Source organism: Prionailurus bengalensis, chromosome D3 (assembly GCF_016509475.1).
Source record: "Prionailurus bengalensis isolate Pbe53 chromosome D3, Fcat_Pben_1.1_paternal_pri, whole genome shotgun sequence".
Taxonomy (NCBI): Eukaryota; Metazoa; Chordata; class Mammalia; order Carnivora; family Felidae; genus Prionailurus; species Prionailurus bengalensis.
Window position 1 is genome coordinate 35,886,995 of NC_057356.1, and position 16,722 is coordinate 35,903,716.

The following is a 16,722-nucleotide window of genomic DNA, read 5'->3' on the forward strand; positions in this document are numbered from 1 at the left end:
GCCCATGGCAGACCAATATGTCTTTGTTGAAAGGACCACAGAAAGGGAGGAGGGAGCCTCGGAAGGGCCTGCAGATTCTGGCTCCTTATCTTCAACTGCCAGTCCCCAGAAAAGAGGACCCCAGGCTCCAAGGGGCCCCCTTAGCCTGGAGATTTGGTGTGTATCTTCAGCTCAGAGTTAATTATAAGTAGGAACCGCGGAGAAAATTGCCACGGCTGCTTTTGTGGTATGGTGAAAGGGGTATTTGTTTATATTTGAAAAGGACTAGCCCAGCAAATTTACAGTGTAAATAAGGAAAAAGTTTAACGTAAGAGCAAAAGCCAATCAACAGTTTTTAAGCACCATTAAAACCATTTTATATGCAAACGATGTTACAAAACAATGAATGTGATCATTAAGAACATTTCTTAGGTTCTCTGAAAAGCACTAACGAGAATTTCCAAGATATGTCGACGGAACCCTCAGTTCCTCATCATAGTCAGCGGTCATTCCCAGGGCCTGGGTGCTAGGAAGCAGACTTCTTTATCCGTAAAACCAACTTTTCAACAATTATATCATTCCTTAGTGCAGGGTGGGTGGTAATACTCTTCCCCAAGCCTATAGAGAAACTACTGATATGAGTGCCTATGTAAGCAGGATTTGGGTAAGTACTTATTTTATAGGAGACTATACATTTTTCTTTCAATAATGTTGGGAGGCAGGTTAGGCCATGCTTATCCTTTGTTCTGTTTCCCTTCCCACCCCATATTCCAATGTGCTGGCCAGTGCCCTCCAGCGAGCGGTCCCCTAGACCAGGCAGGATGCGGACAGCCATGCCAGCTACTGCCTTCCTCACACTTGGCCTGTTATTAAATGTTCTCTGACATCCTGTTCCCCTCAGAGCTCATTCAGAGCTAGGTGACAACTAATGAGAATAGACGGACAATGGATACACCCATTAGACCCTGTCCCCACTATCCTTCTTAGATAACAGACATGAAAGCATCAAAAAAGAGCTTCTCAGAAGACCCTCAACAGTGGCAGTTCTGGAATTTCTCTACGGGGTCTGCAGGGGTCAGCCTGGGGGCTGGAGGAACAGCTTGAAACTACCTTTGGACGGCAGGTACCCAGCTTTTACTTAGTTGGTATATTTATTTGGGGTGGCCTGGGGAGACCGGGGAGAGGGCCTAAAGCCTCCTGAAGCGGCCTCTTGTCACCCACACTGGCCCCTTGCAGACCATGACGCTAATGGAGAAAACTTCAAAACGGTAGGAAGCCAGAGGGGACCAACCATCTAACCATGCACCGGACAGTAGTTATAAGAGATGCTCCTGGATTGGAATCCTGCCTCCACGTGTTATTAACCTAACCTTTCACTCAACTGCCTCATCTGTAAAACGGATACAGTCACGTTACCCGTTTCATGGTATCGTCACAGGAAGTGAGTTCACATGAGTTAACACGTGGGAAGTGCTTAGAGCCGTGTCTAGCACGTAGGAAGTGCTCAATAAGTGTTCGCGTTTATTCTTTTTTTTCATTGATCATTCAAAACTATTCCTCGAATGCCCACCAAGTGCAGGTATTAAGCTCTGCCTCAGGAGGGAGCAGGTTCAAAGTTATACTGGACAGCGGCCAGCTGAGCACCCCTATACTCACACTCACTGACACAGCCTTCTGGATGCACAGCGGGAGGCCCACATCTGGGATATTGTGGGGACGGCAGGACATAGGCTCACTGACACCCCCTTCCACCTGGCATGGAGGGAGGCCCAGAGCATGCTATGAACTCCCTATGTGATCTTGTGACTCCTCCTTGGAGCTTGTTGTAGAGCTGAAGGAATTCCTGGAGAGAACCCCGAGAGCCACTATGAGAAATCTGCATTCTTTGAACAGTACAAAGCTTTAGCGGCTCCCTGAGAATATGAAGGAACTTGGAAGGATCTATAATGGTCAAGCGATTCTTCCCATGGCAAGAAATAATGTTTTTCTTCCCTGAGCCTTGACATCACCACACCCACGGCTCCGGCACATTGCCGTGTCACTGCAGGGTACTGGTGTCACAGGGCTCTTGTTACCTGCCTGGTCTACCCTGTCCTGTGGGCGGGGACATCATCCCTGTCACCTGGGAAGCCTCACTGTGGGTCCGGTGTCTGGTGCTCCCTAAGTGTTGACTGAATCCCCTGAAGGGCAATGAAGCCTTGGGTCTATCGGAAACATCTTCTCCCTAAAAAGGACTCTGACAGGACCACTGGAAGCACGGAGCAAATGAACAGACAGAACGCTCAAAGCTAGCACGTGTCACCCGCAAAACTGGTGGTTGGGACTTATGAGTGGCCAGAGGGAGAACAGAGCCAGCTCATGCGCACTCAGGATGCTTCGTTCCTATTATGTGTAAACCCCACCCCCTCCTTTCTCACAATAAAACACACACACCGTTGCTCTGCACTGTCCAATATGGGAGCCGCCAGTCTCGTGTACCATTTAAACTCAAGATGATTAAAGTTAAATACAATTTAAGTCTCAGTTCCTCAGTGGCCCCAGCCACACTTCAAGTGCTCATGTGGCGTGTGGCTACTGGTTCATAGAGCGTAGACACAGAAGACTTCTACAGTCACAGAAACTTCTACTGGGCGGTCTCTCCTGTCCTTCCAAGAAACGTTAACTTAGACGCATACAACGTCGCTGTACTTTCACAATCAATAAAGCTAATGCATTGTTCCCTGGACTGTGCAAACGTTTCCAGTTGGTCCTTTCGGCAGCAGCAAGGCACGCGCTACACACTCTCCAGTTCTATTTTCACATCGTTTGTTTGTTTGAATTTACGTATCTTCAGAAATAGCGTTAATTCTGTTAGTACTTGTCAGTACGTTGAGGCGGTCCTGTGTGACTTGGAGCAGTATAATGCAGGGGATGGATGGCTCCAGCCCTGGGAGAAGGAAACTCATCAATCCACCACGCGTCTCAGCATCGTTACGGCACATTAATGAGGCTGGGCTCCATTTAAACACCGTCCGAGGCATTATGGATTGGCAACATTCGGCTTCACAGGAACTGGGAATTTCTGAGATAGAATCCTCACTCTTTTGCTAATGAGTGTTGCGATATGGGGACTATCATTTAACTTGTGAGTTTCGGTTTCCTGTCCTTAAAACGGGGCTATTACTGACCTACCTGACCCAAGTGTCTGGAGGATTAATGAGTTAATGCTTGCTGAGAACTCTGAGCCCCGTGCATTAAGGCTTGTTGCACATCATTATTTCCATTCATCCTCATGTAGCAGCTGGGAAACATTAGACTATTATGCTTACTCCTAAAATGCATTTTCTTCCTCAGCATTTTCACATTACCTACATCACCCAAACCTTAAATCTGAAAGTAAAACTAGCCCCACAGCAAGACACATTGACGGAGTGGGGGTATTTAGGTAGTTTTCCCTTTCTTGAATACAAGCATTACACCGGCTTTTCCAGAAGGATGAAGGCGGTAATTGCACTGTAAATTCTCACTGCGTGAGGCTGGTGGTCAATCTTAGCAGATGCGAAAAGAAAGTTATACCACAGCACAATCACGCTGTCAACACTTACATGCAATGATATTCCCATATCTGTTCTTCATTCTGTTCTCATCTTTCTTAGCGGAGTCCCATGGTGCAGACTGCCCTTCAAAGAAGCTCTGGAAGAAAGAGAAAAGTGACACGGAGAATTACAATTTGGTGCAGTAAACACAGGATCTTAATGATGGAGGATGTTCTTTAAAAATGTACAGCAAGGGTCAAGAAGGGAAAAGGATGTTCACAGGAAAGAGAGAATGGATTAAATACGTTAACTTTTTGTTTTCCTTTACTTGCTATATTACATACATGGATGGGGGCTGAAGTGTGAATTCAGAGTTTATCGCACAAGCCATTAAAATGGTCGAGTTCACCCTATCCGACTTTAATCAATTGAATACAGAAAAAGAATGAACATGTCCCTCAATGTCTTAATTATATTACCATTTCTCATTATTGTCTTCAGAGATGCAAAGATGTCGTTTTTCTTCCCAATCGCTAACTGAAAGAAGGTGATTTTTGGTTAAAACTGTCAAGGTGGGTAAGCTATGACTTCATGCCTTCAAGGCTAAAATCCCGTAATAAATCCTGCCAGAGTTTTCTCTTCCTTTCTAATGGAGCTTAGATGTCCATTTATTTAAGGATTTGGCATTCTTATGCCCAGGGTCTTTAATCTTCATGTTATTAGTCAGATATATATTTTTCCTGTTCAAATGATAACGAATATATCCTTTGGTATCAGTTGACAAAGTGAAAAAAAGTCCGAGACTTGTATTTCCACTTCAGTTCACCTTCCCTTTTATCCTTGTGTAGCCAAGTGTATAGAGAGGGAAGGGGAAGAAGGACGGAAGTAAGAAGCGGTTAGTCAAACTGATTTCTTCTCTTTGCCACAGCTACTCTTCCACTTCCTTCTTGGTACCGACTGGGAAAGAAGAGGAGAGGAGGAGGGAGAAGATAGAAAGGTAGAGCGGATGGATGAGAGCACCATTCTGAGATGCTTCAGGGCCAGAGGATGTGGTTTCAGGAACTCACACCCTCAAACATGCCCAGGGTGGCTTTTCAAGTTCTCTCTTTAGAACTGAAACTCCTCATCTGTCCTCCTTACAGTGTTTGGCCATCTTGTCCATTTCCGACCATTACCAATATTTAGTGATCAGTCTGTGGTTCAATGGGACCTACTTAGTATCACTTTCTATGGGTCCAGTTCTGGCTCATTAGTAAAACTGCATTAGTATTGCTGCAGGGGGTAAGACCCACCTGCTCAGAGGCCCCATGAGGGAGCCTCACCTCCTGGCGTGTTGCACAGACTTGACCACGAAGTAGATGGTGTGCAGCTCATCCTACTGTATCTGTCGCCAGACTATAAACTCCCTGAGGGCAGGACTGCGTGGTTTCATTGTTGTCTGTGCACAACCTCTGTCTCATGGCAGGAATCCAATAATTGGCTATTAAGTGAATGAGCGATCACAGTGTTTGGTGATGGATGAAGCTTTACTTGTGTCGCTTAAGTGTGCGAGGGGCTCAAATACCTGAGAAACCTGCTTATGTACCGTGTGTGAAGTCCACGCCTTTTCCTGATGTGTATTGATCCTGCTGTTAACCAAATAGCTCATTGACCACCGGAGACTGGCTGGAAAAGAGCCCTATCCCAGCACTGAACCACTGGTATCAGTCCCTCCATACAACAAAGAAGCAGGGACACTCCATTTTGTAACACGCAACAGTGAAAAAATAACACTGCGAACATAAGCATTACAGTTTTAAACTGCCTGTCTTAATTTAAGGTACCTTAGTCACGATCATCCTTGACACCTTATTACCGTAATAGTTCTTACATTCTATTTATCATTTTGAAACAACATGGCGGCAGACGAGGATCAGACGTCCTATTACCTATAGTTCTATTAACAGAGTCACAGCATACATTGTTAATTGAAGGGTGAATACCACATGATGTAGGACAAGTTACAAGGAAAAACATTTTCAGGTTATTAATAAATTAAGTCAATAGAAATACTAGCAATGAAAATCACTAGTTAATTCCCTCAGGAACAAGGCTATCATATGATAAAGGATTTATTCAGACATGTAACTTCTATTCTGCTATGAAATACGCATTTAAAAATAGCTTCAGGGCCTTTAGAGTCAGACTCTTTTTCTGAATAGTGTCTTTGTTACCCTATGAATGACAATTATTTTACAGTTGAGTAATAACTATTATCTGACTGCCCTCATAACAGTTTAATTCTACTTTGAGTTTGTCATGATGTAATTGCCAATTTCAATCCCCTTTGCCTTTTCCGCCCATCTAAAAGTTTTCAGGTTTTGTTTTTTTTGTAGGAAGATGAAGAAGGGAAAAGTCTTCCAGGAGAGTCCATGGCCTCTGGTGAACACTATCCTAGGGCATGTGTGCATGTGTGTGTGTGCGTGTGTTGGGCACACCCGCGTGCACACACACACACACACACACAAAGAGAGAGAGAGTCAGAAAGAGAGAGAGAGAGAGGAGTATCAGCAGTGTACGAGGGGGACAGGTACTTGTACAACTAGTAAAAATAATGCTCCTAGGTCACCTGAGGCAAAGCCACATGAATCCCTTCCCTTTCCAACAAGAAGATGTTCTCCTGTGGGGAAGGCGGGCACATCACAGCTATTTCTTTAGCATTTGTGACAATCACAGGCCTTCCGATAGCCCTTGCTTTTAAAAACAGGTATTTTATGGGGTGCCTGGGTGGCGCAGTCGGTTAAGCATCCGACTTCAGCCAGGTCACGATCTCGCGGTCCGTGAGTTCCAGCCCCGCGTCGAGCTCTGGGCTGATGGCTCGGAGCCTGGAGCCTGTTTCCGATTCTGTGTCTCCCTCTCTCTCTGCCCCTCCCCCGTTCATGCTCTGTCTCTCTCTGTCCCAAAAATAAATAAACGTTGAAAAAAAAATTAAAAAAAAAATAAAAACAGGTATTTTAACCTCATGTTGTCAGGTAACTGGTGGCCAGGAAGCAGACAGAAACAAACAATGAAACGATAACCGATCCCCTTACATTTGATCATGGCATGTAGCTCACGGCATGTTTTCCTAAGGTGGGGCCCAAGTCCAAGCCCACTTGGGGCCCACTTCCAAGCACTTACTATTGTGTACTTATTAAGTGCTTGCAGAATGAACGAGCCCACTGTCTCAACTAAAGCTCAGGAGAGCGGTCAGGCACGGAGGGATGTTTCCCTGCTCTCAAGTTGAGGGACGTGAGATGTAGAAAGAACACAACCAGCTCATAGCACACAGGCCTGGGTCAGGCCTCAATGGTTTTTGACTCTTAATCCACGGATTTTTCTGTTCCACACCTCCCCTGACAAGGACTTGAAACCCTCTTTCAATATCTGTGGCCAATGATTGCTTTCTACATCTTGATCACATCTCCTTGTCTCTAAATGAAGGTTTACAACAAGAGAATAGAAGAGATGTCAAGTAAACTTCATTCACTCTTACAAAAACAGAAATTTTCTGATCCTGTAGGATAATGTGATCATGGCAGGGAAGCAGCAGCAGGCGAGCAGAAATGGGAGGGCATTCTTGCAATAAGCCTCTTCACTTTCCTATCCAGGAATTATGTGAATTACTTTTAAGCAGACAAGTGTATTATTTTCTTGAAGGTGAAACAAAACACAACAAAAAGTGCTGCTCCATGAAAAAGATGAGGTGACTAGTGTTATCCACTGCGTCCTGACTCCTTATGGACATTGTGACCAGTCTTGCGTTTTCTGGAAGAGTTCTGATTCCATTTATATAGCCAATCTCCCCATGAATACATCTGCAATTATTAGAACCACAGGTCCTTGTCTTTGGCTTAGAAAGTAAGAAATATACCTATGGGGAGTACAGAGGGAGGAAAAAAGGGCTTTCTGGATTGACTAACTTGGCTTCTGTTTCCTTTTGTCAATGGTGATGATGATTTTTTTATTTCCTAAGATGGACCCAGTTTTAAATGCTATGGCTTTTTGTTAGCATACATCACCTGTTTCAATTTCTAGTTAGAAAATAAAACTTTATCTATAGCTCTAGGGCCACTGGGCGTTCCAAGAAACTGTGACATGATATATAGGTCTTCCACACTGTGAGCCCCTGCTGTCCTGGTTTGGGAATTCTAAGCAAGAATCATAATCAAAGCAGGAATGCAGTTCATCAAGGCTCTAGAATATTGCATCTCATCTGGTCCATAGTGAGGCCTGACACAGACTCCTCACTCTCCCAAGAGCCCGAGCCTTTTTGACCACTGAGACGCACCCCTTTTTTTTTCAGACCATGAGATGGACCAATAGTCCCCAATAAACCTACCAGTGAAATACACCTGAGGAAAATGAAGTAATTTTGCGATGCAATCATTCTATCAAGTCCTATTTCACTTAACTTTTGACTTTTAAATACATTTTCTCCAGTTTTACTGAGATGCACTTGACATACAGCACTGTGTAAGTTTAAGGAGTACAGCGTAATGGTGTGAGGTACAAATCTTGTGAAGTGATTCCTGCTGTAAGTTTAGTTAGCGTCCATGAACTCAGAGAGGTACTTAAATATCTTCTAATAAATTAAGCAAATCAACCCACATTTCATATGATTTTCTTCTGTGGATTTTTTTTTAATCTGGCAAGGTTCTTCAGCTATCCTTTTTCTTTTTTTCTTATCTTCAGGAAGGTCAAAAGTTATGTGTCCCTTTAGAATTACATAAATTGACTGCTTTGAGAAGACCCCTACTCTGAACCAAGTATCTTTCGGGAGGTGAGTATAGTCACCATGTATTTTATGTGGTATCCACTAAGGGCTGCTCCTATCAGATTTGTTGAAAGTAAAGCCAACAAGGTTTTGAACCCTCCTGGTGCTGAGAAAATAGAACTCTGTTCCTTGAAGGAATCAGAGGATTCCTGAGCACATGCCAATGTCTGGCGTCTGTTTGGGGGCGGGGGAGGGGGTTCTCTGCTTACCGCCCCTTATGTTTCCCTGTATCCGAGACCAACTGTTATGTTCAAGTTCAAGTACAAACTCCAACTCCTTGATCTCTCGTCTCATACTATTTGCTTGACGGTTACGAGCAGGTTCATTAAAATCAAATTTAACCAAGGCGCAGGTGTGCTTTTGAAAAAGCGGTCCGGTGAGAGACAGTGGGACAGCCACATAAGGACAAGCTTGGGAGACCGACGATGACGGTCCACATTCCCAGGACACTTTTTTACAGGAGGAATGTAAAATACAGTATGGACATTTAGGCAATATTTAGTGTTTAGCACAGATTTTTAATATGCACATACAATTTAACACGCCAACAATGGACTTTTTATTACGAAAAAACATTTTATGTATTTTGGGGATTTAAGTTAATGGTCTCACTGCACCTTCTGTTAGAATTTTCATAAATATACTTATGCTTTGGCTCTACTTAAAATGTAATTAAAGTGTTTCCTCTGACTACCTTAGCTCATATATACTGAGAAAAAGGCAGCAAACCTGGGAACCACTCTGAAAGAGTAATAAGTCTCAGAAACAATAAAAATGAAACCAGGCAAGCTCCAGTGAATACCAATGACTTCTCCACTCTAAGATGCTGTGCTCTCCATGGGCAGAGAGCAGAAGGAAATTGAACATCCCGCATACAGTCATTTTTTTCTGAATGGGGAACATGTCTTTGTGATTCAATAACCTCCTCCCCCACCCCACATACCACTATCATTTTCCATGAGATATAATTATACATCTCAGTTGCCCACCTCAAGAGAACGTTACTCCAAAATGATGCAGTCTGTTACAAACGCCACAGCTCCCAGATATTAAAAAAGGAGAAAAAAAAATCCTATTCAACTGAAAAGCTGCCAGGAAGAAAGGGATGCAGGTCAAGGCTGTGCATAATGTACAGTATGTTTTCAGGCAGTGCGGGGTCAAGATTTTTTCAGAAAGCTTCTGAAATGGAATTTTTCCTCCCTTTCTCATATGAATAAGACCGGGCACATAAAATGACTAAAGCCGTCACCCTGAAAGAAGGAAGATGGACTTGCTGGGGCATGCAAAGTCTCTGAACTTTCTTTGTTTTCTGCACATACTTCTTCTGCTTCTTCCAGGCACTGCATTTGATTAGGGCCATGTAAACCATTTATTGCTATTACACGAAAGCAGCTGAAGACACCTAAAATTGCCTGATGGCTCAGAGTGGAGTGGTGATGGGAAGGTGGCCCCAAGATGTGCTCCCGTGTGGTCTGCAGTCACAGCCATTCTCCTGTGTCCTGGACAGAGGCAGCCAGAGGGAGCATGTGATGCATTATGGGCAAATGAGGTTGGGGCAGGGTAAAAGCCCAAATCTAGACACACAAACTGCGTTATGGCTAAACCACCTGAAATCTAAACGTGAACACCGCTTGGCATTTTTAAGGAAGCGGCTAATCACTCTCGGCGCTTCAAATGGCCATGTTTCACTGAAACAGAGTCCAATTCCCAATTTTGCAGAATTTTTCTATTTTGCAAGAGGATCCAGGCATGCGATGATCTTGGCAATAGTCATACTGCCTTTCTTTACCTAACGTCTCTTTCTCTTTTGACAACGGAATTGAGGTTTGCAGCCTGAAAATATTATATGATGTTTCCATGCCCAGAAACAGTCAGCAAGCAGAAGCTAGGACCTGGACCCCAGCTTTGAACCCTGTGATGCCCCTCGCTGGCCACAAAGCTGGCAAGAACACGTGGCTTTGTGCCCACTGCATTGCACTGTGCACGCAGCAGTCTGAAGTCACTCTGGTCGTGGGTCACAAGCCACCAAGCATTTCTAGTTTCCGTTCTTTGTGGAATAAGCCTCTTCGATTACACACAGCTCTGCGCCATCCGCGCAGCAATTTCCTCAGGGGATGTGAAGCCATGTGCACTCTGGAAGGATCCTCAGTCTACCTGCTTTTCTTGAAATGGGCCTAATGCCAAAGTCTCCTTTCTTTCCACCTTCAGAATCACTGCGGTAGGAAGCTCCTGCTAATGATGTGACATATCCCTCAAGTGTATGGAAGCAGAAAACAACCTGAACACCACTGATCAGAGAGAAGTACCACTCTTGAATTGAGTGACGGAGGAAAAGCGGGGACAATGTTAGCCGCACAGCAGTGGCTCTTGCTGAACCTTCAGTGGGCGGGGCCAACAGCCCATGGAATTACAGAGACTGAGGCAGGTAACACAGGTTAAAAATTTCTTTTTGAATGTTTATTTATTTTTGAGACAGAGAGAGACAGAGACAGAGAAAGACAGAGAGAGACAGAGAGAGAGAGAGACAGAGACAGAGAGAGACAGAGAGAGAGAGAGAGAGAGAGAGAGAGAGAGAGAGAGTGAGCCAGGGGTGGGGGCAGAGAGAGAGGGAGACACAGAATCTGAAGCAGGCTCCAGGCTCTGAGCTGTCAGCACAGAGCCCGATGAGGGGCCCAAACCCATGAAGCCATGAGATCATGACCTGAGATGAAGTGTGATGCTTAACTGACTGAGCCACCTAGGCGCCCCATCGTGGCTTTAAAAGGGGGGCTACTTTGATGTATCTAGAGTGAGTTGCTGTTGAGCATTAATTTTAAGAGGCAGAGTGTAGCTGTTTGGGGATGCTCAGCCCTTTTGTGTCCCGCATCCTTCTCTTTGAACTCTGGAAGAGCGCTTAATGATGAAGTTCTACGTTCTCAGCAGTGCCCAGCGACCCCTCCGGTGTGGGATGCCTTCTCTGGGATGGACGCCTGTCCTCCCACACACATGACAAAACTCGAACCCACTGATGATGCAGAGGCCACTTAAGAGTTTTGGGGAGTCCCTGATTCCCGGGCACTTGCCCTCAAAACGGCTCTCAAGGGTCAACCACGAGGATGACCTTTCTCAGTTTGAAAACTCCAGGGCTGCTTTTGCACGTAGATTTTTCTAGATGGTCCTGATGGGTGCTCTGCTGCTTACACGCAGGGAGAACAGGCATGGCACACGGATTTTATAGCACTGTTTAATTCAGTATATACAAGTTGGCCAAAGTCTACGTCTTTGAGTTCGGCATTGCCTATCTTGGTCATGGGGGACATCATAAGATCAATCAATTTTGCAAAGATTCTGGAACTGGGACCTGGCCCTGTCCTCACTGTATTACCCACGCAAGTCCAAGGACGCCACGGTAATTGGATGGAGTGTCAAAACAGTGATGCCAGTGAGTGCCCTGTCACAGCAGCACCAACAAGAGGACTGCTTTATTTTAAAAGCCGGTGAAAGCACCGGGTTCAACTGTTTTTTTAAAAAAAATTTTTTTAAACGTTTATTTATTTTTGAGACAGAGAGAGACAGAGCATGAACGGGGGAGGGGCAGAGAGAGAGGGAGACACAGAATCAGAAACAGGCTCCAGGCTCTGAGCCATCAGCCCAGAGCCCGACGCGGGGCTCGAACTCACGGACCGTGAGATCGTGACCTGAGCCGAAGTCGGACGCTTAACTGACTGTGCCACCCAGGCGCCCCGGGTTCAACTGTTTTGTAGTTTTTCTAAATCAATCTGGGCCGGAGTCCTTCCTCCAGGATTGCCACCCACAGTTCAGAGAGAGAGCAATTTTCATTTCCTCTCAGATGCAGATCTTGCCAGGGTTTGAGGTGTTAATACCTCTCCAGAACTGTAATTTCCTCTACCTCCGCACCTGCCTTTGTGGTTTGTCAGGAAATCAGAAAGAGTGTCAGAAAGAGTGATTTGTCAGGAAGCCTGGGCTAAAGGTACCCAGATCTTCAGAGGTGAGTAAGAGCCCCTTTTGGGAAAAAGGAATATCTAAGACACTGAGAGAACCAATAGTTGCTTCTGGAGAAGTCTAGCTGGCTCCTTTCCTTCTGAGACAGTCAGAAAAGTTGAGTTCGACTTATCTCTTGCCTGCATGATTACAGAAGGAGCTTCTTGCCTGGCTGCTTTTGCGGCCCACGAGTTTATACACTTCCTCCAGAGTGAGTTTTTAAAACACACTTGGGCACGTGGCACTTTCTTGTTTGAAACCCCAGCCATGTCTCCCTACTGACAACATGGCAGTCATAAGGACTGACAGACTCCACATGTGCAACACGCTTAATGCACAGTGAACGCTCAATCAGGGTGCTGGCAATTACCGCTCATGTTCTCATATGAAAGCTTCAGGCTTTGATGGCAACAAATCCTTAAACTGACTCTGCTGCTATTTTTGTTACTGTCTCTCTGACAATAATCCTTCCCATTTTTTTTCCCTCCAGGGGGTCTGTATTTTTCCTCCATGGATTCTACGAAATACGCAGAAGTGGGGGGATTACTGTTTCGTTCTTGCCCCCTCTTAAAAAAAAAAATTGAACGTCCTTTCCATGGTGTTTCTTGGAGAGCTGTAAGTTTGAAAACGTCCTCACCTCAGAAATCACGGCACGTAAACTCCATCAAATGTGACTGAAAGTCTAAGGATACATTTTTAGATATGACAGATTTGGAAATGAATAAGCGTAGCAGGAAAAGAAACTTTAATGAGAGGTTTGTGGCTCTTTTTGACATCTATTAATTTACAAAATCTATCAGAACAATTCCCAGGCTCTTCCTGCAGTACCTAAGTCATAGGCGATTAAAGAGAAAAAATTTAGAAGGGAGAATTACTTTAGAAATTTGGAAATCAAGATTAGAAATACCTTTTCAAGTAGTTTAGTGGAGAATAATTGCATTTTAATTTACGCTGTCAAAAGTTCAATTTCTACTCTTAAAAGCAAACATTTTTATTGAAAATTATAACCCATGATGAAATTAGAGTCCTAGCTGTTTTCCTTTACGGGCTGATGTTTTATCAAACATCATTTCTTATCGAAGATTGGGGACACTATCACTTTAGAGGTCCGCAGACTACTGCTGGTGAGGAAAGTCTTAGCTTCCAGCCCTAGTCGATGGGCGTGAGGAGGAGATTCCAAACAGAGTCAAAACAATGAGCCTGCACCAGGCACAGAACAGAGATCCTGGCATGGTAGACATTTCCAGGAGTTGCTGACCACCACCCCTCACTCTCCTGCCCTGAGAGACGGAGCCACTCACAGCCTCCATGGGGAATCCTCAAATAGCTACTTTATCTTTCAGAACAGATCAAACGTTATTGGTTACAATCATCCTACCATAGACCTTGGGTGGAATTCTTTGTTCATCTGACTGTACTCCTTACAAACTGTTGTCATTTCATCAAGATACTTTGGGATTGGGAAGTTGCAAGTAGGTGAACACAAAGATGAAACAAGAATCTTGGGGCTGCCTGGGTGGCTCAGTCGGTTAAGCATCTGGCTCTTAATCTCGGCTCAGGTCATGATCTCACGGCTCGTGAGTTCGAGCCCCATGTCGGGCTCCACACTGACAGCGGGGAGCCGGCTTAGGATTCTCTCTCTCTCCCTCTTGCCCTGCCCCTCCCCCACTCACTCATGCTCTCTCTCAAAAATAAATAAACATTTATTAAAAAAAAAAAAAAGAAACAAGAATCTGGAAGGCAAGGGATGCTGGCTAGCTGCAATCCACAAGTTCTTAGGAATTTGAGTCACTGTGTACCACCTTCACGATTTCCCTCGCCCCGACCACTTTCCTCTAATTTATTTAGGGATTTAAATTTAACCCATATATGTAAAGACAGTACACTTATTTGGAAATGAAATTTCATATCATTACAGTAAATGGAAAGCCAAGATACTCACTGCAGGTAAAGATAATAGAAAAAGGAAATAGAATAAAAACCAAACAGTGGGGTTAATTTCAGCCTGGCAATACTGCTTGGATGTCTTCTGATTCTTTGTTGGGTTAAGAGAGATGGAGCAGACACTCTAGCTCCAAATCAAAGCTCACTGATAATTCAGGACTGAAGAACTACCTGGACAGGAAATCATTTTCTCACCCTGTAATTCAGTGCTGTGAGTAGACCTCCTAGAAAGGCACCTTGTACACCATTCGTTGCTTGCATCTCATGCCTGGGGAGAAATCTGAACTCACCGTCGATCTTGGCTCACAACACAGGGTGTAGAAGAGGAAAGAGTATAGGATCCAAGACTAGAAGACTTGGGTTGAAGTCCCAGCTCTGACTGATTCCTAATGTGATCACAGGTCAGGTACTGAATGTGATTTTCAGTTTATATAGTAGGAATACTATAACAATTTAAATTACTTAACAGGATGGCTTTTAATATTAAAACCAATGAATTTCAAGAAAAAGAACATGTAAGGAGCTTGTACACATGAAGTGCCACACAACTGTCACGTTGCCAGTATAATAGTATGTAACATGTAGAGCTTTAACAGAAAAGCACAGAGCACAGGTCTCTAACCTGACCATGAGCCTCACAGGGGAGGACTGAGCCTCTGCATATCTTCAGCACTGAGCATGTCCCTCCCACATAGGAGCAGCTACATAAGCACTAATGAATCAAGAGGTGACAATTACAAATCAGAAGATTCCTACGTCATAAATTTGAACTTAATATTTTTGAGGCCTGCTTCTTAAAAACGTTTACAAAATTATATGCTCCTATCTAGTTTTAAATAAATTACCATCATGACTGAGAAAGCAATACTGAAAAGGCACAGTTCAGATGGAGGGCACTGTACGAATTTTCAAAATCCCTCTAAAGTCCTATAGTATATATAGCTTTTGTTGTTGTTGTTTTTTAGAATTACAATCTGCTGAAAGGACAACAATTAGTTTAAGTGAATCAAGGTCAGATGCTAAAAGGAAGTTGCCAAAAGTTGTATTTAGAATCTGCTGATGCTTTAAAAAATGAAGTCTTGGCCCATATTCAGGGAACCAGATATTAGATTAAAACCTTGGGGGCACATGGTTCAATTTTTTTTTTTTATTTAAGCCTACAAGGTTTGGGATTGAACTAAAAATAAGATGTTTCATGTCATTAGAAGTACTGCCTTAAAGTATTTTAGAGAAGGCAAGAGACTTGAAAGCAAATTAAAGTAAATTTGAGGGTCAGTTTCAAAATGCAAACAACAAAGATCTAATGCCCTCAGAAGACCTGTTACCATCCCCATCATAAAACAGAATGAACTTTCACACAATATTCAGAGACTGTTGTTGCAGCAAAGAAAATTCCTGAAAGGGAATCTGAATATTTGCCAAGACGTGTGACAAGGAAGAAACTTTGGCTTAGAAGATTTTGATTACATACGTATTCTTCTAGTGAAATCACAATAAACTATCCATTCAGTAGTATTAATAAGAACAACGGATAATGGTAAGAACATAATAGATGACATTAATAGTAGCACAAGATAGTGCAGCACACTTGCTATGTTCCAAACACTATTGTAGGTTCTTTACCCATAACATCTCAGACGTACTGTTGTCCACAAGAATACCGATGTTCTTTAAGACATTGTTGATTCTCGGTTTATGGCTCAGCCAAGCTCCCTGAACAACCCAAAGGGATTCCAAACCTACTGCCCAGTTCCCAGTCACCCTAACCACACCAAGAGTGCTCAATGGCACAAATGACTAGTGGCCATGGTACTGGATAGTTCAGATTGCTTACAGAAAGTGTCACGCTCAATCGATTTGGCAGTCATGAAGGTAATCTCTGCAGCATGCATTCTACTGTGGGTGAGGCAGACAGAGCGGTTCCGGGGACAGACAGCAGAATGGAGGATATCATTGTGGACCTGCCAGGATGTGCCAGAGCCCACGTTTGTACTAATGAATGACAGGAAAGGCTGAGAGAGAAACAAGAGAAGCTAAGAAGCTAAGCTAAAAAGGAGGAAACCAAAGCAACGTTAATGCAGGTCCAAGAAGAGGGCACCGTAACAGCTGTCGTCAGTGTCTTCCCATGTCCCAATTCTGTGGGATATGATGCTGCTCTAGGAGGGGGTCCTTCCTTTCCTTGTCTTGCCTTGAAAAGTTGATCTGTTGTAACTCAGCTCACACCCACCTCTTCCATGAGTTTTCTTCTCTGGTTCCCAATGATTTTTTTTTTCCCTTCCAAAATTCTATTGTAGTTATGAGTATGTGCTACTGAACTTTTCTTTACTGATCTGATAGATAATCTTTTATTGTTTTATCACCACAATCAGATTATGTGTTGCCTGAAGAGAGGGTCCGTGTCTCCACTTTTAACCTACTTAGCACAGAGCTGGGTACAGAGCAGGTGGCTGTAGGCTGCAGGGTTTCCTTAATGACTACCAAAGCTAGTGAGCAAGGCGCTACCAGATG

General features: G+C 43.9%; 1 protein-coding gene across 10 annotated transcripts in view; it reads right to left on the bottom strand.

Moving 5' to 3' along the window:
* Positions 1–16,722, bottom strand: part of PTPRM (protein tyrosine phosphatase receptor type M) — a 798,103-nt gene that overhangs the window by 98,339 nt on the left and 683,042 nt on the right. For all 10 annotated transcript variants that reach the window (XM_043558322.1, XM_043558320.1, XM_043558321.1 and 7 more), the window contains one exon: positions 3,564–3,651. In XM_043558322.1, the coding sequence (XP_043414257.1) occupies positions 3,564–3,651 (88 nt within the window). The remainder of the gene's footprint in view (positions 1–3,563; positions 3,652–16,722) is intronic.